This window comes from Aquarana catesbeiana, linkage group LG13 (genome assembly GCF_042186555.1).
Source record: "Aquarana catesbeiana isolate 2022-GZ linkage group LG13, ASM4218655v1, whole genome shotgun sequence".
NCBI lineage: Eukaryota > Metazoa > Chordata > Amphibia > Anura > Ranidae > Aquarana > Aquarana catesbeiana.
In genome coordinates, this window is record NC_133336.1 from 206,460,585 (window position 1) to 206,483,263 (window position 22,679).

At 45.4% G+C, this 22,679-nt stretch overlaps 1 protein-coding gene across 1 annotated transcript in view; it reads right to left on the bottom strand.

The window, feature by feature from the left end:
- Positions 1–7,980: 7,980 nt before the first annotated feature.
- The window catches only part of LOC141116657 (NACHT, LRR and PYD domains-containing protein 3-like), a 44,398-nt gene continuing 29,699 nt past the window's right edge, over positions 7,981–22,679 (bottom strand). Inside the window, exons 4-5 of the mRNA XM_073609050.1 lie at positions 8,133–9,825; positions 7,981–8,023 (exon numbers count right to left, since the gene is read on the bottom strand). Coding sequence (XP_073465151.1) covers positions 7,981–8,023; positions 8,133–9,825 — 1,736 coding nt within the window. The remainder of the gene's footprint in view (positions 8,024–8,132; positions 9,826–22,679) is intronic.

Here is a 22,679-nt window from a genome sequence, read left to right on the forward strand (position 1 = left end):
GCCAGTGATTGTAAGATGTTTTTTTACCTTAATGCATAGGTTGCATTAAGGTGAAAAAACATGAACCTTTACAACCCTTTTAAGAATACACAGTTGAAAGATATAATAAAAGAAGAAAAGATCTGCCCATATCAGGAATTAAAACAGAGGTGATTGAATGACACTGAATGAATGGAGGTATTTACAGCTAAAACATTTTGTATCAACTCTACCACAGCCAATTTGAAAGGAAGAGGATCCAAATTTAATGGAACATCTTTGTAATTCACGGGAGACTGTGAAAAACTCTGTAGCACTGATTTATAAAATACTCACGGGGTTGGCAGAGCTGAGAATCCCTCCATTCATTAGAAAATGGGAAAAGGAATGGGGAACACGATTAGAAGAACGACAAAGAAGTAAAATCCTAAAAGCAGTACACAACTCTGCAGTAGACATAAATACAATTGAAATTAAAGTGGATGTAAACCCAATGTCATCCTTTCTAAACTACTGCCATAGGGGTTATCTATAAGGATATACACGCCTCCTGCATGTATCTTTACCTGTCAAATGTCCCCCCTCTGTCTGTTATGAGAACCCAAAAACTGCAGATTCTGTGGGTGGGTCTGTTGTCTGGAGCTCGGTGGGTGGAGTCGTGATGTCAGTGGACTCCCCGCCCACCTCTACACTCCCCTCCTCAATATGCATTTTTCCTGTGTATTTCTTACACTGAACTTCTGCTATGATCTCTAACATCCAGTGAAAAGACAGGAAAGTAACCACATGACTTCATCATGTCAATTCATGCTAAGGTGTGGAACAGCCAATCCTTGCAGAGCTGCTGAAGAAAGGAGTGGGGGTGGGAATTAAAAAATAATGCATGTCTTAGGCTAGTGCAGGAGATGTGTAAATCACCTGTCACTCACAGCAAGGGGGAGGATTTGACAAAGTTTTTCTCTGTTTGTCAAGATTTATCTCACTGAACAATAAAAGAGGATTGCTCAGAGATGGATTAACTCTTTGTGGCAAGACTGGGGTCAAATGATAGGAAATCTTATACTCTACATACTCTACATTATGACATCAAAAAAATTTTTTTTTGGGTGTACATCCACTTTAACTATAAATATATGTCAAGATGGTATATAACACACGAGAAAGCACAAACATATCAACCAGAGAAGTTACCATTGTGTTGGCGAGGTTGCAATATGAAGGGCACTATAATTCATATATGGAGGGAATGTCCTAAAATGCGTATAATGGTATAGGGGAAAATAGTAATATATGTTTTTGGTACTTGTGATTTGCTCCTATTTCCTTTTCAATCTGCAGTGCTGTCATTTTCTCAAAAATGCAATATGGCAACCTGGAGGTGTTCTTTTTACAGATGTTATAGAGCAGGGGTAAAAATTATAAATATAAAATGCACTACTGTGCATCCTGCACATAAAATCCAAATCAGTGTAGGATTCCACTACTTATCAAAGTTTTTCAAAAAAACTCATAAACTAATAAATAATTGTGATTTGGCACAGATAAATATAAAAAATTGAAATTCTACAACGTGTACACACAGGAACAATGATCCCTCATTATAATATAAATAGTGAATAAAAGTATATAAACAAGTGATGATAATTAATTAGTGATGTGGTAAAACAGGGAGAGACATAAAAAGACTATTTTAGTAGAGATAAAAAGTAGTCCCAATGATTGTGATTCTTTGATTGCTTAATGGGGTATCTGCTAGTCATTTTTAAACAATTCTGCCATCCACCTCCAATTTCATCAGGTACAGCTTTCCACACCGTTGATTATATGTAAAGCAAAGAATGAACAAGAAAAATTTCATTGCGCAATGAACTCCATTTGGTACACCAGCAAAACACACTAAGAGATTCACTCACGTGCGCCCCGTATTTAGAAGAACATATTAATCTGCAAAAGGTATCCTTGAGAAAGTCACGTGACGGTGACGCAACGCGTGGGAGGAGCCTAGGACGCACTCTGCAGTCTGTCACAGAGCGGTGTACTGCAGCGATCCTTTCTCTCGTCCACAGCGGCTGACTGCTATTGCAGATTCATTTGTTTTTCTAAATACAGGGCGCACGTGAATCTCTTAGTGTGTTTTGCTTTTTATATTTATAATTTTTACTGATCATTGAGTGAAGCGCTTCAATTATTATTTTATATGTTTTTATGAAGGGATATTGAGCACCTTATATTGATAGCAGCCTTTCTCATATATATGATTAGTGTCACTTTGGTTTTTTCATTCATTAACCATCACAGCGCTTTGTTTTTTCACATTTATCAATAGAGCAGGGGTAGGCACTGGTGCCACAAGCGGCACTCCAAGCCCCTTTTTCCAGCACTCGACTCCCTCCCCATCAGCAGAGCAGCACAGGGAAGTGTCAGTGAGACACTAATACATTCCAATTTCAGAATTCCCCACCTGTACTGAGGGGGAGACACTGTGCCCCCACACATTGTAAAAGATGGGAAACATTGTTGGGTTGTCTAACTTTGCTGTAGCTGCGATTGTCAGCTTTTGTGATGGGGGAGATTGGGTGCAGTTCTGCTAGGGGGGGTCCCTGTTTCCAGGAGGAGGAGGACTGTCATTGGCCACTGATAAAGCCAATAACAGTCCTGCTAGCCCCATCCACCATCTGGAGGAAGATGACTCACTTGGTTGCCACTAGGGATGAGCTTCGAGTTCGAGTCAAACTTATGTTCGACTCGAACATCGGCTGTTCGCCAGTTTGCCGAACAGCGAACAATTTGGGGTGTTCGCGGCAAATTCGAATGCCGCAGGACACCCTTTAAAAGTCTATGGGAGAAATCAAAAGTGCTAATTTTAAAGGCTTATATGCATGGTATTGTCATAAAAAGTGTTGGGGGACCTGGGTCCTGCCCCAGGGGACATGTATCAATGCAAAAAAAAGTTTTAAAAACGTCCGTTTTTTCGGGAGCAGTGATTTTAATAATGCTTAAAGTGAAACAATAAAAGTGTAATATCCCTTAAAATTTCATAGCTGGGGGTGTCTATAGTAGGCCTATAAAGGGGCAGATGTTTCCCGTGTTTAGAACAGTCTGACAGCAAAATGAAATTTCAAAGGAAAAAAAGTCATTTAAAACTACTCGCGGCTATTAATGCATTGACGGTGCGACAATACACATAAAAGTTCATTGATAAAAGCGGCATGGGAATTCCCCACAGAGGAACCCCGAACCAAAATAAAAAAAAATAAATGACTTGGGGTCCCCCTATATTCCATACGAGGCCCTTCAGGTCTGGTATGGATATTAAGGGGAACCCCGGCCAAAATTTAAAAAAAAAATGACGTGGGGGTCCCCCTAAATTCCATACCAGGCCCTTATTCGAGCACGCAACCTGGCAGGAAAAGAGGGGGGGACGAGAGAGCGCCCCCCTCCTGAACCATACCAGGCCACATGCCCTCAACATTGGGAGGGTGCTTTGGGGTATCCCCCAAAACACCTTGTCCCCATGTTGATGAGGACAAGGGCCTCATCTCCACAACCCTAGCCGGTGGTTGTGGGGGTCTGCGACGGGGGGCTTATCAGAATCTGGAAGCCCCCTTTAACAAGGGGACCCCCAGATCCCGGCCCCCCCCTGTGTGAAATGGTAAGGGGTTACAAAAGTACCCCTACCATTTCACTAAAAGAAACTGTCAAAAATGTTAACAATGACAAGAGACAGTTTTTGACAATTCCTTTATTTAAATGCTTCTTCTTTCTTCTATCTTCTATCTTCCTTCATCTTCTTCATTTTTTTTTTATTTTGGCCGGGGTTCCCCTTAATATCCATACCAGACCTGAAGGGCCTGGTATGGAATTTAGGGGGACCCCCACGTCAATTTTTTTTAAAATTTTGGTTCGGGGTTCCCCTGTGGGGGATTCCCATGCCGTTTTTAACTTCTATGTGTATTGTCGGACCGGCAATACATTTATAGCCACGAGTAGTTTTAAATTACTTTTTTTCCTTTGAAATGTCATTTTGCTGTCAGACTGTTCTAAACACGGGAAACATGCGCCCCTTTACAGGCATACTATAGGCACCCCCCAGGTACGAAATTTAAAGGGATATTACACTTTTATTGTTTCACTTTAAGCATTATTAAAATCACTGCTCCCGAAAAAAACGTCCATTTTTAAAACTTTTTTTGCATTGATCCATGTCCCCTGGGGCAGGACCCAGGTCCCCAAACACTTTTTATGACAATACCATGCATATAAGCCTTTAAAATTAGCACTTTTGATTATTCATGTTTGTGTCCCATAGACTTTAACTGTGTTCGCGTGTTCGAACACATTTTTTGCCTGTTCGCATGTTCTGGTGCGAACCAAACAGGGGGGTGTTCGGCTCATCCCTAGTTGCCACTACTAATCTCAGAAAGAAGAGATTTCACTGTGATTAAGAAAACCACAATCAGGTGACAGTTTGTGGAATTACTGTTGAGCTTCTGGGAACTTTGTTGAAATTATTCCTCTGCGTCACTACTGAACCCCGGCACTCTGTGTCACTTACTACTGAACCCCGGCACTCTGTGTCACTTACTACTGAACCCCTCTGCACTCTGTGTCACTTACTACTGAACCCCTCTGCACTCTGTGTCCCTTTAAGTTACAGACAGTATTCAGCGCAATGAAAATCAAACCCAACTTTTGCTGTGCTGCACTTTTTCTCAGCTGTGGGGGCCCATCTTATGATCCTGCACACAGGCCCACTGCTTTCAGAAAATACCCCTGACCTGAGCTCATCATTGTGCATCCTATCCATATGCTTGTATGTAACATTACATACATCCCAATGGGATGTATGGGATGATCCCATACATCCCATACATCCCATACATCCCATACATCCCATACAAGCATGTGGGCTGGATGCAAGAGTTGGATCAGCAGGATGAGTGTGTCAGGACAGGTAGATGTGTCTCATGTCTGCTTCCTTTCACCACTCTGCAAATCACGCATGTCATAGATGAGACGAGGGTACAGCGGTGGAGCAGATGAGAAGGAGGGTACAGCGGTGGGGAAAATGAGCAGAAGGGGTTCAGAGGTGGGACAGAAGAGCAGGAGGGTACATCAATGGGGCAGATGTTCAGGAGGTACAGTGGTGGAAGAGATGATAAGGGGCTTCAGCAATGGGACAGAAAAGCAGGGGGCTACAGTGATGGGACAGATGAGCAGGGGGGCTCAGTGTGTGGCCATATGCGAAGAGGGTTCAGTGGTGGGACAGAAAAGCAGGAGGGTAGAGCAGTGGGGCAGATGTGAAAGGAGTTGTATTGGTGGGACAGATGAGCAGGGGAAACACAGGTGGGGCAGTAGAGCAGGGGGTACAGAGGTGAGACAGCTGTGCAGGAGGTACATTGGTGGGGCAGATGAGAAAGCGGGTTACAGTGGTGGGGCAGATGAGCAGATGGGTTCAGTGTTAGGACAGATGAGAAGGTGATTCAGTAGTGAGACAAAAGAGCATGGGGATACGTCGGTGAAGCAGATGTGCAGTGAGGTACAGTGGTGGGGCAGATGAAAAAAGGGGTACTTTGATGAGGTAGATGAGCAGTGGGGTAACAGTGGTGGGACAGAAGAGCAAGGGGGTACAGTGGTGGGAAGGATGAGAAGGGGTTTAGCGGTGGGACAGAAAAGCAGGGGGTACAGTGATGGGGCAGATAATAAGGGGGTTCAGCTGTGGGAAAGATAAGCAGGGGGGTTCAGTGTTGGGGTAGATGAGAAGGGGGTTCAGCGGTGGGACAGAAGAGCAGGGGGGTAGATCAGTGGGGGAGATGTGAAAGAAGGTGCATTGGTGGGACAGATGAGTAGGGGGTTACAGTTGTTGGGCAGAAGAGCAGGGGGTACAGAGGTGGGGCAGATGTACAGGGGGTACAGTGGTGGGGCAGAGGAGAAAGGAGGTACATTGGTGGGGCAGATGAGCAGGGGGAACAGAGGTGAGACAGATATGCAGGAGGTACACTGGTGGGGCAGATGAGAAAGTGGGTTACAGTTTTGGGGCAGATGAGCAGATGGGTTCAGTGTTAGGACAGATGAGAAGGTGATTCAGTAGTGAGACAGAAGAGCCTGGGGATACGTCGGGATACGTCGGTGGAGCAGATGTGCAGGGAGGTACAGTGGTGGGGCAGATGAGAAGGGGGTTCAGCGGTGGGACAGAAGAGCAGGGGGTAGATCAGTGGGGCAGATGTGAATGGAGGTGCATTGGTGAGACAGATGAGCATGGGGTTACAGTGGTGGGACAGAAGAGCAGGGTTGTATGTGGGGCAATGTACAGGGGACTACAGTGGTGGGACAGGTGAGCACGTGGGTAAAGCGGTGGGGCAACAAAAATGTCATTTTTGGAGAGACACTGCCAAAGGGAAATCACGTCTAAAGAGATGCAGACCCTGCCACTTTCCTTATTAGAGCCCTGGAAGTGCAGCAGCTGATTGATAATTATAAAATCACTCCCATTCACATTCACTCTGCACATGGACAAACAGCAATTTCTTCAGAATAACAAAAGCTATGAATCTGCAGCAAAGTTTGTTACAATCCCTGCAATGTACATAGATCAACCAGAGTGGAGGGTTTTTTCAAAGGGTCGAATGAAGGATCCAGGGAAGGCTTCAAAATCGCAGCTGTATCAAAATCAATGGATGAAGGATGACCAGGGAGGAGAGGTGAGGGTTAGAAAAACACTGATCCATCAAAGTGTAAAGGAATGCTTCTTATCTATGCTAATGTGACTTTTGTGAGACAACATAAAAGGCTATGGGGCTGAATTCACACTGAAGTCCACCAGGAACCTTTTCCAAAATTGCACTGTGCTGAGATGATCAGAGGGACATCATTGAATATAATACGATTTCCCTTGTCATGCAATTTGTGAACCCAGGTTCGAGAACTTCTAAAGTAGCATTGAAGTTGCATCAAAGTCACATCAAACGTGCAAGCAAGTAGCACTGCATAGTCACACTGGAAATTGTATTTGGATAGTGGGAAGTGATATGGGGACAACACAAAAGTGGCAAAAACACATCATGTGTTATGTTAAATGTAACAATACAGGAAAACCACTGCAAAACTGCAGCAAAAACTCATATGCATTTTTTGTAAGTTTTTGATACAGAGCCGTGTGAAAGTAACCTAAAGCACACTGGTTTATTCACATATATTCATTCACATCCACTTTTTACCATGCACTGAACCCACCCTGATCGGTTTTCTATCAATCAAAAAGGTAAAAGCCAACTTCATTCATCTCTTCTTTCTGGGTAACATTCAAAATTTCATAAGAAATGTATTTCTCTTTTGGTTACAACGACCTACCACATGTTACCTCCAGAGGGCGTTGTAGGTCAAAATTACAGTACATAGCTGTCAGCATTAGATGGAGAGGGTTGTTGGTGGTATTCCCACCCTTTAACCTTCCTTTGCTGTATCCAAAAAAAAAAAAAAAAAATGTTTTGCCTTTAGTTGAAGTGGGTGTAAACCCCATTCCTGAAAATTGACCTGGGCACATATATCTGTAGTGTTTACTCATCTTTCTTCAAAGCCCTGTGTCCAGTGTCTTTCTGCTGCTTCATTCCTCTGTTATCAGCATGATAACTTCTGACAAGCTCTTTGACACAGGAGATAAAAGTAGCTGGAAATTTGTGTCGGGGCGAGTGCTATAAATAGATTAGCAGAGAGCTTGTCTATTCACATTACAGCTCTGCATGTTTCTTCCTTCCTCTGCCTATGTGGAGGGGGGTGTGTGCCTTTCCTCCAATCATCTCACACACAGTGTATGCCCAGACTCCACACCTAGTGCTGGAACAGGAAGAAAATAATCTAACACCATGTTCACTTTCTAAACAGTGTATAAAGCTGGAGACAGCAGATATACATGTACAACGTATGTAGGAAGATTTGTTTCATCTCTTTGTATCATCTGAGGCTGTTCCCTTCACTGGGTATATGTGAGGGTTTACATTCACTTTACGTCTTATCTGATGTATTCAGATAAATAGATGTGTACAGTCTGCATATAACAGAAAACAAATCACACCGATAATTAGTCATTTCTCTGGAAAAACACCTGAAAATACCAAATTATTACAGCAATGTGATTATTCAGGTTAAATATTTACCTCAAACTCTTGATATTGTGTAGAGCCGGTATAAGTTTCCTCAATCCTTCATTCTGAATATTACATGAATGTAGATCTACTTCTGTCTCTCTGCAGGATTGAAGGATAAAAGACAGCACAGAGCAGTCCAGAGGGCTGAGGGGGACATAAGAAAAGTCAACTTTGTTTGATCCAATACATTGTGCCACCAGATCCTTATTCCTGCTCTCATAGAGATAGTAGAATACATTAAGAAGTTTTCTCTTGTCAGATCTTTGTTTTGGTATTTTCTTCTGGATCCAGGTGATGACATGTCTGGCAGCCTGAGTAGACAATTCTCCCACATGAGACTTTAACATGGATCTAGTAGAAGAGTCTGAGAGACCGCAGAGGAAACGGAGGAATATTTCAGCACGGCCGTCTTTGTAAGATTCAGCCTCATCAAGTGTTTTCTGTAATTTGTCAGGATTATTGTTCATAAAGTGGACTAAAGCAGCAAAAAACTCCTGAAGAGTGAGATGTAAGAAGGTGTAATCCACATCGGGAGGCTGACCAGATTCCATCATGAAAGAGGAAAAGACATGATTATCATTTCTCACACTGAATGACTCCAGATGACGCTCATCAAATACAATCATGTGATTCATGACTCCATGTTCTGCCATCCACCCAATAGAGGTCAGCAGTTCCCGGGCAATATGACCACCATCTTTAATCTGGCTGTGATTGGCCAGAATGTTGGAGACAAAAGTCACAAAGAGTTGTGTCATGGTTTTGGGTAATGATGTCATCAGCTGATCGGTGATTGTTGGTTGGGATCTGAAGCACATTGATAACACTGTACAGATGATCCAGCAGTATGATGGGATATAACAGAAAGTGTACAGCGTGTCATTCTCCTCCACATAATGAAAAGCCTTCTCTGATAATTCCTCATTTCCAAAGAAATTATTGAAGAAGATCCGTCTGTCTCCATGGAGAAATCCCATGATTTCAGCTATTCTCTGGAAAACACGGGTATCAACTGATGTCAGTCTGGTTGGGCGGCTGGTTATCAGTACAGAGCAACCCTTAAGAAGACTTTGCCTCACCAAACTGACCACAATCTCACCAAAATGTGATCTCTGTTTTGGATTGGACAGTTTACTTGATCTGAAATCCATTTGGTGAATACTTTCATCTAATCCATCAAATATAATCAGAAGTCTTTCTGGATCTTGTAAAATATCTCCAATCTGACTCTCCAGATATGGATATTGACGAAGAATCATCTCCTCCAAGCTGACCTCTCCCAGTCTATTAAGGTCCCGGAATCTAAAGAAGAAGAGAAAGGCAAATCTCTGGTAGTGTTTTCCGGTCACCCAGTCATAGACAAACTTCTGCATCAGTGTGGTCTTCCCTATTCCTGGCACTCCGCTCACCATTACTGCATGTGGTACACATTGTGACTGGCGGTTCCATCGGAACAGCTTGTTGGGGGAAATGTGTTCCAGTCTAGTTTGTGTTTCCTTCAAGCATTCCTCATGTTTTACCCCAGTCTCTATTATCTCATTCTGGGAACGTTCCCTGAACTGATCGGTGGAGACTACAATCAGATCCACATAACGATCATTGATGAGGAATCTTTGTGGTTCCAGGGTAGTTCCTGGGGGTCTATGCTCCACCAGAGTCTCAGTCTTCTCCATTAGATATTGTTTGTGCTTTTCCTGAATATCTGGAAATATAATGAAAATATTTTATGGATCAGGAGAAGTCAAGAATGTTGATATCATTTTCTTCTGTATTGATCATAATATTAGTATGGTTTTAGCATTACTACATTTTCATGTGAAATGATTACAATACAGATTACTTTGTGTGGTCATCCATATTACTGGAGAACAGAGATTTATTTTCTCAGCAATATATAAACACTTTTTATCCTCATAAAGACATGACAAGTACAGAAAAATACCGGATATACTTGTCCCCTAAATACCTCTTATGACAGAGAACACACAGCCCTCAACAGTTCAGGTTTTCTATACTTTATTACCTGAAAACCATGAAAGAAAGGAAATGGCGATCACAGTGATAAATAAATATCTTGATTTGGTTACAGATATAAAATGATGTCTTCAGTGGAAAAACATAATAATAGATTTCCAAAATCAGTAACAAAAAACAATACAAAGCAATATAGAAAGTCCAATGTGACAGTTACAAACACCAAATAAGAGCTTCAATATAGAGATATCTTCTAGTTCTTCTCACCACTGGTGATCAAAGGATAGATGGCAGTTTTCATGGGACAGTTTTAATGGGGGCAGTTTTGACGGGGCAATTTGATGGGGCAATTCTGATGGTGGCAGTTTTGATGGGGCAGTATGATGGGGCAGTATGATGGGGCAATTTTGATACGGGCAATGTGATGGGGCAGTTTTGATAGGGCAGAATTGATGGGGCAGTATGATGGGGGCAGTTTTGATGGGGCAGTATGATAGGGCAATTTTGATATGGGCAATATGATGGGGCAGTTTTGATAAGGCAGTTTTGATGGGGCAGTATGATGGGGCAGTTTTGATGGGGCAGTATTATGGGGCAATTTTGATGGGGCAATTTTGATGGAGCAATTTTGATGGAGCAATTTTGATGGGGCCAGTATGATGGTGCAATTTGATGGGGGCAGTTTTGATGATGGGGCAGTTTTTATGATGGGGCAGTATGATGGGGCAGTTTTGATGGGGCAGTATGATGACACAATTTTGATGGGGCAGTATGATGGGGGCAATTTTATGGGGCAGTTTTGATGAGAGCAAAATAATGGGGCAGTTTTGATGGGGCAATTTGATGGGGGCATATAGAAAACACTGCGCTAACCAGTAGAATAAAAGCTGCTGCATACAGTTTGACAAAAACAACAAAATAGGCATATGGAAAAATGCAGCGCATGTACAAATGAACATAGGTCTTTAAAATGGTGAAACAGTAAAGAAATCACTAATTGACCACAGGTGCCTTGAAACACAAACGTCCATAGATGGATGTGAATGTCCAACCGCACAGGAGGTGTAAGTACTCCAAGGGGTGGTGATGGTCTGGTAGTTGTCAGAAAACACCTGGCATCATGCAGCGACTTCCCAACCGAGAAACTGGGTCCCAATGGGTCATTCAGAGAAAGTACAAAAAAGCCTCTTACCAGATCCTGTGGATTCCCATGTCAGCGACAGGGAATCGCATGCGCATTTTGTCACAAATGACGTGGAATGGGAGCTCAGGAATCGCCAATCGCTTGTATTGTGGTCTGTATGGATCTCGGCCAGCAACCGGATGGGTCCTCACAGCGAACCGTCCTCACACCGAACCGTCCCAGCGTGCATCAGAAGTTTCACAAACGGTCCCCCGAAAGGAGCAGTTGGAGGGAAAGGATCTCATGCGGTAAATGTGGAAACAAAAAGAATGTGCCTCCACATGGTGCAGATAAAAAAGGGTGTTTTTATTGACAAAAACGACCATACACAAATAAAAGCGTGATCACGGTGGATAAAAACAAATGGGCAACAAAGAGAGTGGTGTATGTACCCGACGCGTTTCGACCTAGGGGTCTTCAACAGGGGCATAGACCACTCACTCCAAGTTGCCAAATATATATAATAAAATTATTTTTTTGATAGGGCAGTTTTGATGGGGCAGTATGATGGGGCAGTATGATGGGGCAATTTTGATATGGGCAATGTGATGGGGCAGTTTTGATAAGGCAGAATTGATGGGGCAGTATGATGGGGGCAGTTTTGATGGGGCAGTATGATGGGGCAATTTTGATATGGGCAATATGATGGGGCAGTTTTCATAAGGCAGTTTTGATGGGGCAGTATGATGGGGCAGTTTTGATGGGGCAGTATTATGGGGCAATTTTGATGGGGCAATTTTGATGGGGCCAGTATGATGGTGCAATTTGATGGGGGCAGTTTTGATGATGGGGCAGTTTTTATGATGGGGCAGTATGATGGGACAGTTTTGATGGGGCAGTTTTGATGGGGCAGTATGATGACACAATTTTGATGGGGCAGTATGATGGGGGCAATTTTATGGGGCAGTTTTGATGGGAGCAAAATAATGGGGCAGTTTTGATGGGGCAATTTGATGGGGGCAATATGATAGGGCAGTTTTGATGGGGGTAGTTTTGATGGGGGAAGTATGATGGGGCAATTTGATGGGGGCAGTTTGATGGGGCAGTTTTGATAGGGGCAATATGATGGGGCAGTTTTAATGGAGTTATTTTGATGGGGGCAGTTTTGATGGGGCAGTTTTGATGGGGCAGTATAATGGGGCAGTATGATGGTGGCAGTATGATGGGGCAATTTGATGGGGGCAAATTGATGGGGACAGTTTTGATGGGGCATTTTTGATGGGGGCAATTTTGATGGGGCATTTTTGATGGGGGCAATTTTGATGGGGCAGTATGATGGGGTAATTTTGATGGGGCAGTATGATGGGGCAATTTGATGGGGGAGTTTTGATGGGGCAGTTTTGATGAGGGCAATATGATGGGGCAGTTTTGATGGGGCAGTATGATGGGGGCAATTGTGATGGTGGCAGTATGATGGGGTATTTTGATGGGGGCAGTTTTGATGGGGCAATTTTGATGGGGCAATGTTGATGGTGGCAGTATGATAGGGCAATTTTGATGGTGGCAGTATGATGGGTCAATTTTGATGGGGCAATATTGATGGGGCAGTTTGATGGGGGCAGGTTTGATGGGGCAGTATGATGGGGCAATTTTGATGGGGGCAATTTAGATGGGGCAGTATGATGGGGGCAGTTTTGATGAGGCAGTATGATGGGGGCAATTTTGTTGGGGGCAATATGATGGGGCAGTTTTGATAGGGCAGACTTGATGGTGGCAATTTTGATGGTGGCAGTTTTGATGAGGCAATTTTGATGGGGCATTTTTGATGGGGCAGTATGATGGGGGCAGTAGGATGGGGACAATTTGATGGGGCAGTTTGATGGGGCAATTTGATGGGGCAGTATGATGGGGGCAATTTTGATGGTGGCAGTATGATGGGGCAGTATGATGGGGACAATTTGATGGGGCAATATGATGGGGCAGTATGATGGGGGGAATTTGATGGGGCAGTATGATTGGGCAATTTTGATGGGGGCAGTATGATGGGGCAGTTTTGATGGGGAAATTTTGATGGGGCAGTATGATGGGGCAATTTTGATGGTGGCAGTATGATAGGGCAAATTGATGGGGACAGTTTTGATGATAGGGCAGTTTTGATGGGGGCATTATGATGGGGCAGTTTTGAAGGGGCAGTTTTGATGGGGCAGTATGATGGGGCAATTTTGATGGTGGCAGCATGATGGGGCAGTTTTGATGAGGCGATTTTGATGGGGGTAGTTTTGATGGGGCAATTTTGAAGGGGCAGTATGATGGGGGCAATTTTGATGGGGCAGTAGGATGGGGCAAATTGATGGGGCAGTTTTGATAGGGGCAATATTATGGGGCAATTTTGATGGTGGCAGTATGATGGGGCAGTTTTAATAAAGGCAGTTTTGATGGGGGCAATATGATGGGGCAGGTATGATGGGCATCATGATGGGGGAATTTGATGGGGCAGTATGATTGCGCAATTTTGATGGGGGCAGTTTTGATGGGGGCAGTATGATGGGGCAGTTTTGATGGGGCAATTTTGATGGTGGCAGTATGATGGGGAAATTTAATGGGCACAATTTAATGGGGGCAGTTTTGATGGGGCAGTATGATGGGGCAATTTTGATGGTGGCAGCATGAAGGGGCAGTATGATGGGGGCAATTTTGATGGTGGCAGTATGATGGGGCAGTTTTAATAAAGGCAGTTTTGATGGGGGCAATATGATGGGGCAGGTATGATGGGCATCATGATGGGGGAATTTGATGGGGCAGTATGATTGCGCAATTTTGATGGGGGCAGTTTTGATGGGGGCAGTATGATGGGGCAGTTTTGATGGGGCAGTATGATGGGGGCAATTTTGATGGGGCAGTATGATGGGGCAGTAGGATGGGGCAAATTGATGGGGCAGTTTTGATAAGGGCAATATGATGGGGCAATTTTGATGGTGGCAGTATTTTGGGGCAGTTTTGATGGGGGCAATTTGATGGGGCAGTTTTGATGAGAGCAGTTTTGATGGAGCAATATGATGGGGCAGTATGATGGGGCAGTATGATGGGGCACTTTGATGGGGCAATTTGATGGGGCAGTATGATGGGGCAATTTTGATGGAGGCAGATTTGATGGGGGCAGTATGATGGGGCAGTTTTGTTGGGGCAATTTTGATGGTGGCAGTGTGATGGGGCAATTTGATGGGGACAGTGAGGATGATGGGTCAGTTTTGATGGGAGCAATTGTGATGGGGCAGTATGATGTGGCAATTTTGTCGGAGGAAATTTGATGGGGGCAATTTGGGGCAGCTCCTGCAAAAGGTAATTACTTTTTTTAAAGATGCTAATTGTAAATGTTATCCCTTCTTTCTGTGCAGATATATCAGAGAGGTGCATGCTGGGTAACCAGCATGCATGGAATACAGGAAGAGATACAGTCCGGCTTCAGATGCCCACACATGAGATGGCGGTGGCCTGCTGGGACTTACAAAAGTAAGAAATCAATGGTGTAAAAATACAAAACGGACCTTCGTTTACAGCCATCCTTTACTAGAATACATTAAGCATGAGGATTATAGGAGGATTCATATCTAAAAATTAAAATTTCGTCCATAACACCTCTTTAAATTCAGTATTATGTACACTTTAACCCTTTCACTGCCAAGTCCGTCTGCCGTACGGACCTACAAAAGGGCCTGCAGGTGTCCATGTCAGTACGGGGTACGGACCTCTTTTCTCCCTCTCCTATAATCTTATAGTCACTTCAATGACATAATCTTATATCAGAATTGTTCAGAAGACTCTGCTGAACAATTCTATAACTCTGATCAGTGGATTACAACCCACTGATCAGAGTTATTAATCCCTAATGTGACCCCCTCCATGCTGCCGCTTCCCTGTCCCCAGCCTCTCTACCTCCCGCACCTCCCTTCCACCTAAAACTACTCCCCCCACTCTCCTCTCCCCTTCAACCCCCTTCTCCCCTCCCTAGCACTGACCCCCCCACACCTGATCTGATCCCCCAAAATCTGATCCCCTGCAGCCCCCATCATAATCCGGCACCCCTCCTCTGCCGCTCCTGCCGGCTTCAGGTGCTGCTGGGGGCTTGGGGGGTCCCGATGTGTCCCCCCATCACTCAGATAGCCCCCCAATACTTCCCCCCACACCCTGATCCATCCCTACTCTGGCGGCATCTCTCCCTCCCCTCCCACAGCTTCTGCTCCAGTAAGCTGACAGGTTGGGGATTACGGTGGGGAAGCTATAGGGGTGATGTTTGGGCTTATCGGGGCTTGGTAAACATGTGTTTACCATCCCCTAAGTGTGGCACCCTAGGCGCATGCAGCAATCACTGTAATCGCTCTGTTATGCACACTGCAAGAAATATGCCCCATACACACGGTCAGATTTTCTGACAGGAAATGTTCGATGGGAGCTTGTTGTCGGAAATTCCGACCATGTGTATGCTCCATCGGACATTTTCCTTCGGAATTTCTGTCACACAAAATTTGAGATCTGGATCTCAAATTTTCCGTCAAAATCCGTTGTCGTAAATTCTGATCATGTGTACTCAATTCCAACGCACAAAGTGCCATGCATGCTCAGAATCAAGCAGAAGAGCCGCACTAGCTATTGAACTTCATTTTTCTCGGCTCGTCGTACGTCTTGTACGTCACTGCGTTGTTGACATTCGGAATTTCCGACAACTTTTGTGTGACCGTGTGTATGCAAAACAAGTTTGAGCCAACATCCGTCGGAAAAAATCAGATGGATTTTGTTGTCGGAATGTCTGATCAATGTCCGATCGTGTGTACAGGGCATAAGTCTTCTTAATGTTTTTTAACCACTTCAGCCCCAGAAGGATTTACCCCCTTCCTGACCAGAGCACTTTTTGCGATTCAGCACTGCGTCGCTTTAACTGACAATTGCGCGGTCGTGCGACGTGGCTCCGAAACAAAATTGACGTCCTTTTTTCCCTACAAATAGAGCTTTCTTTTGGTGGTATTTGATCATCTCTGCAATTTTTATTTTTTGCGCTATAAACAAAATAAGAGCGACAATTTTGAAAAAAAAAACGCATTATTTTTTACATTTTGCTATAATAAATATCACCAAAAAATATATAAAAAAACATTTTTTTCTCAGTTTAGACCGATACATATTCTTCTACATATTTTTGGTAAAAAAAAAATTGCAATAAGCGTTTATTGATTGGTTTGCGCAAAAGTTATAGCGTTTACAAAATATTGGATAGTTTTATGGCATTTTTATTAATAATTTTTTTACTAGTAATGGCGGCGATCAGCAATTTTTATTGTGACTGCAACATTATGGCGGACATGTCGGACATTTTTGACACATTTTTGGGACCATTGTCATTTAAACAGCAATCAGTGCTATACAAATGCACTGATTCCTATTTAAATGACACTGGCAGTGAAGGGGTTAAGTCAGTACTAGGGATGTGTTTCTAATTGTAGGGGGGATGGGCTGTGTGTGGCACATCATTGATCTCTGCTCCCCATGACAGGGAGCAGAGATCAGTGACACTGTCACTAGGCAGAACGGGAAGATGCTGTTTACATCAGCATCTCCCCGTTCGTCCTCCCCGTGAGGCGATCGCGGGTTTTCCAGGGACCCGACTCACGGAGCTCCCGCACACACGGAGGCAAATTCAAAGTAACGTATGGGTACGTTACTTTGTGCAGCCATGCCATTCTGCAGACGGATATCTACAGGAGCCGGTCGGGAAGGGGTTAAAGAAGATCTCTCTGGGTTGAGGACCCAACCTAGGTATTCCAGGTAGTTAATTGTGTTAGAGAAATTTGGCTGTAAGCTCTGCACACAGCCATATCTCCTGTGCTAATAAGCACCCATCTGCGTCTTAATAATATAACGTACCTTTTGATCGTATGTCTCCCCTCTGGTTCCCCATTCCCCAGTAAACAGACATCACCACATTCTTACGTTCTCATCTCCGCATCTCTGCCTCTCTTTGCAGTCCGCCTTGCTTTTATTTCCAACATCACAAAAGCTATGACAAACAGGAAGTGATGGCTACAACAGTCAATCACTCATTCAATACATAATAAATTGAGAAATAAATCCATGGATTTTGATGTCGGAATGTCCGATCGTGTGTACAGGGCATTACTATGTATCAGACTGTCAGTTTATGAATGAATGGAATCTCTATACAGATTCCATTCAACTAAAGTGATACAGAGAAAAGGACTATCTTCAGTCCCTTTCTCGGTCTCAAAATAGATATGGGGGTCTGTTTAGACCTCTGCTATCTCACCAAAGAACCCCCCCAAATATATATATATATATATATATATATATATATATATATATATATATTTTTGTCATTTAAAAAAAGTAAAATGTAAAAAACAAACAAACACATTAAGACCCCCCAGGTTCTCCTGCACTCACCCCTCCATGGTGACGGTCCCCCCCGCACTCACCCCTCCATGGTGACGGTCCCCCCTGCACTCTCCCCTCCACGGTGATGCCCCCCACACTCACCCCTCCACGGTGACGCCCCCCGCACTCACTCCTCCATGGTGATGCCCCCCGCACTCACCCCTCCACAGTGACGGTCCCCCCGCACTCCCTCCTCCATGGTGACGCCTCCACGCACTCACCCCTCCACAGTGACGGTCCCCCCGCACTCCCTCCTCCATGGTGACGCCTCCACGCACTCACCCCTCCACGGTGGTGCCCCCCCGCACTCACCCCTCCACAGTGATGTCCCCCCTGCACTCACCCCTCCACAGTGATGTCCCCCCCGCACTAACTCCTCCACGGTGACGGTCCCCCTGCACTCACCCCTTCACGGTGATGGTCCCCCTGCACTCACCCCTTCACGGTGATGGTCCCCCTGCACTCACCCCTCCACGGTGATGGTCTCCCCGCACTCACCCCTCCACGGTGATGGTCTCCCCGCACTCACCCCTCCACGGTGACGGTCCCCCCTGCACTCACCCCTCCACGGTGACGCCCCCCACACTCACCCCTCCACGGTGACGCCCCCCGCACTCACTCCTCCATGGTGATGCCCCCCCGCACTCACCCCTCCACAGTGACGGTCCCCCCGCACTCCCTCCTCCATGGTGACGCCTCCACGCACTCACCCCTCCACAGTGACGGTCCCCCCGCACTCCCTCCTCCATGGTGACGCCTCCACGCACTCACCCCTCCACGGTGGTGCCCCCCCGCACTCACCCCTCCACAGTGATGTCCCCCCTGCACTCACCCCTCCACAGTGATGTCCCCCCCGCACTAACTCCTCCACGGTGACGGTCCCCCTGCACTCACCCCTTCACGGTGATGGTCCCCCTGCACTCACCCCTTCACGGTGATGGTCCCCCTGCACTCACCCCTCCACGGTGACGGTCCCCCCCGCACTAACCCCTCCACGGTGATGGTCTCCCCGCACTCACCCCTCCACGGTGATGGTCTCCCCGCACTCACCCCTCCACGGTGACGGTCCCCCCTGCACTCACCCCTCCACGGTGACGGTCCCCCCCTGCACACACCCCTCCAAGGTGACGGTCCCCCCTGCACTCACCCCTCAATGGTGATGGTCCCCCCTGAACTCACCCCTCCACGGTGATGGTCCCCCCCTGCACTCACCCCTCCATGGTGATGGTCCCCCTGAACTCACCTCTCCACGGTGATGGTCCTCCCCTGCACTAACCCCTCCACGGTGACGCCCCCCTGCACTCACCCCTCCATGGTGATGGTCCCCCCTGCACTCACCCCTTCACGGTGACGGTCCCCCCTGAACTCACCCCTCCACAGATACCTCAGCTTCTCCTTCTGGCCAACCTGATCTATCCTGATTGGCCAGGAGGAGAAGCCGGAAAACAAGGGGGTGGGTTGGGGTGCAATGTTCTGCACTCCGAGCCCAACCTTTCAAGCCAATTAGAACCTCAGGCTCTAATCATGTGGCTTAAAAAAAAACTCATACAAACATATGAGTCCGGTGCCCTGCAGGTGGGTGGTGACCCTAATGGACTGGCCGCTCTTGGTAAGACCCCTTTCATATGGAGCGGACTCTGTCAAGCAGATGTTTCTTCTCAGCGGGGGATCTGTCTGCTGATCTCCGCTGAGCAGGCGGATGACAGATCCGCTCCGCTAATGCAGGGCAGACACGGATGCAGCCTGCTTTTCTCTATGGTGGGGTGGTCAGATGGAAACAGACCACCTGTCCATTTCCATTGGATGCCATCCGATCTGATCTGCTAGATGGATGGGGAATGGAATCCTCATCTGTCAGTTTTTAGTGGACTGGATCGGATGATGTGTCATATAGATTGATTTTGTATCTTAAAAATATCTTCGTTAAAAATTACTCAATGATAATTATTGTGCGGGAAACCTGTCCTTAAAAAGGCACAGCTTATTCTGACTGAATATTCACCACATGATGGAAGGGGGGTCTGCACTGAGGGGGATCTATGCATATGGAGGTGGGGTTTATGCTTATGGAGGGTGGTCTATGCTTATGAAGGTGTGGTCTATGCTTATTGAGGGGGGTCTGCACTGAGGGGGATCTATGCTTATGGAGGGGAGTCTGCACTGAGGAGGATCTATACTTATGGAGGGAGGTTTGCACTGAGGGGGGGTCTGCACAGAGGGGGTCTATACTGATGGGGGTCTGCACTGAGGGGGATGTCTATACTGATGGAGGGGGGTCTGTACTTAATGGAGGGGGTTATACTGAGGAAAGGGAGTCTGTACCTGGGTGGTCTGTACTTAATGGAGGGGTTATACTGAGGAAAGGGGGTCTGTACTTAGTGGGGGTCTATACTTAATGGAGGGGGTCTGTACTGAGGGAGGGTGGTCTGTACTGAAGGGGACTATAGTTGGCTGAAGGGGTGACCAATTTTTTTTGCACCGGGTGACACCAACCATAATGACGCCACTGCCATGGCTATATATATATTGTGGTGATGGTAAAAAGGTTAAAGTCTGATTGTTTGTCTTGGGCCTTGGACCTGATTTTCCTTGGTTGTTGTTTAAAAGAGAAGTATCGGTTTCCTTTTTTCTGCTTAATCCTAATCCTTATGAGCTGCTAGTATCTACTCTGTAAAAGAGTACAGGGGATGGGGATGAACGGCACTGTACAGGAGTACAGGGGATGGGGATGATGGGATTGTATAGGAGTACTGGGGATGGGGATGAACGGTACTATATAGGAGTACAGGGGATGGGGATGATGGGATTGTATGGGAGTACTGGAGATGAACAGTACTGTATAGGAGTACAAGGGATGGGGATGATGGGACTGTATAGTAGTAAAGGGCATGGGGATGATGATACTGTATAGGAGCATTGGGGATGATGATAATGTATAGGAGCACAGGGGATGGGGATGACGGGACTGTATAGGAGTACAGGGAATTGGGCGTGATAGGACTCTACAGGAAATCAGGGGATGGGGACGACAGGACTGTATAGGAGTACAGGAGATTTGGGGATATTGATGACATCAGTGGTGGTGATGGGGGATAGGGATGACATCAGTGGCAGTGGTGACGGGGGATAGGGATGACATCAGTGGTGGTGGTGATGGGGATAATATAGAGAAAGTACTAATGCGCTACCAAAAATCAAGTGTATTGATAACAGATAAGGTGCTAATTATAAAGTGCGTGATATAAAGTGCTTAATGGGGCAAAAAAGCAGCTAAACTTCTGTAGTGTTGCCAACACCCCTAGGTATGTTTAAATATGATGAAGTAGCCCTAATCAATAAAACATATCACTAAAGTGCTAAATATGTAAAAAAAATAATATGAATCAAGGGATCTCTCAAATACACCTCGTAAAGTGAGAAACATATATGTGTGCTCAATGTCCTGTAAAGTGCATCACATCTAGAAAAAAAAAACAAGAAAAACTTGAAATAAATAATTTCGTGGGAATAATCAATTTAAAATAAAAAAAGTAACCAAAAGGAATCTGGTGATTCAGAGAGGTGGTCAGTTCCCTATTTAGAGTGTAGACAAAGGTGATCCTATGTAGACAAATAGAGATGAGGGGGAAAGGGACGGATGTGGGAGTCGAATTTACAGATGTAAGATGATATTGATAGCTTTCTGCAATCCTCCCCCTATAGTGCTAGCCTCACACCATATGGATAGACCCCAAATGGTCTTGATTGGCTGACCAACATATATAGCAATTAAACACACCAAATAAAATCATTGAATCACAAAGTGTGTAAAAACTAGACTTGAAAAGACTAGAATAATGAAGATAGAGCAAAGAGTACAATATGAGGAAAAATGTATACATAATAAAGACCCCACTGGAGGTGACTGTGGGATAGGGATGACATCAGTGGCAGAGGGTCGACATCAGTGGCAGAGGGATGGCGGTGGGGGGATGGGATTAGTGACAGAGGGATGATTTTTTATGTACAATAGGCCCTGGTTCACACTGATAGTGGGAATGAAATCATACAAGTTCAGCTGAACTAACACAATTTCATTCCCACATGTCAGTCCTGACTTTGAGGGCAATTTCAGAGACATCTGTGTGGGTTGCTGCACAAATGTCAATGGAAATCGCACCCCAAAGTCGCCAAAAGAAACTATTATTAGTGATCAGTGCGGTGCCACAAACAGGAATATTTCACTTTAGATATGGGGGGGGTGGTCAGTTTCCCTCTCCCCTGCACACCTCCTATGTACTGGACATGAGAAGTGTTCAGTGACACTCTTCCCCCCATCATATGGAGGAGACACTGACACAGACTTTGATCTCCCCAGAGTGAGGGGAAGGGGGAAGGGAATTGTAGGACACAGGAACATCAAAGCCCACTGAAGGAGGTGTTGGAGGCTTGCTGCTGGGAGGTGAGAACACTTCACTGCTTGTGTCACGCTGCCTCTGCTTCCAGGTTTTAGCTGGGGACACGCTGCCATGGAAACAGAGGCATGTGAAGAACGTGCTCACTATAGATAGCAGCTTGGGTGTTCACCTCTTCACCAAACACACCCACACATCCAAGAGAATGAGGGACTGAAGGAGGGGCTGGATTGAGGAGCAGTATCTACCCCCTGGAAACTTTTGAACTGAGAGAGAACGTTAGAGGCTGATTCTGGACTCTTCAAAAGACTGTACTACAAAAACTAAAGGACTGGGGAAAGAAAGAAATGCAATGCAGGTATGAGGGTAACCTGTACTACCTATTTTAGCATCCATACTTCTCCTTTGAAAAATATATTTTTCTTCATTTAGCAGATTCTGCTTAATCACTTCAGCCCTGGAAGATTTGGCTGCTCAATGACCAGGCCATTTTTTGCGATACGGCACTGCGTCGCTTTAACTGACAATTGCACGGTCGTGCAAAGCTGTACCCAAACAAAATTGACGTCCTTTTTTTCTAACAAATAGTTTTCTTTTGATGCCATTTGATCATCTCTGCGT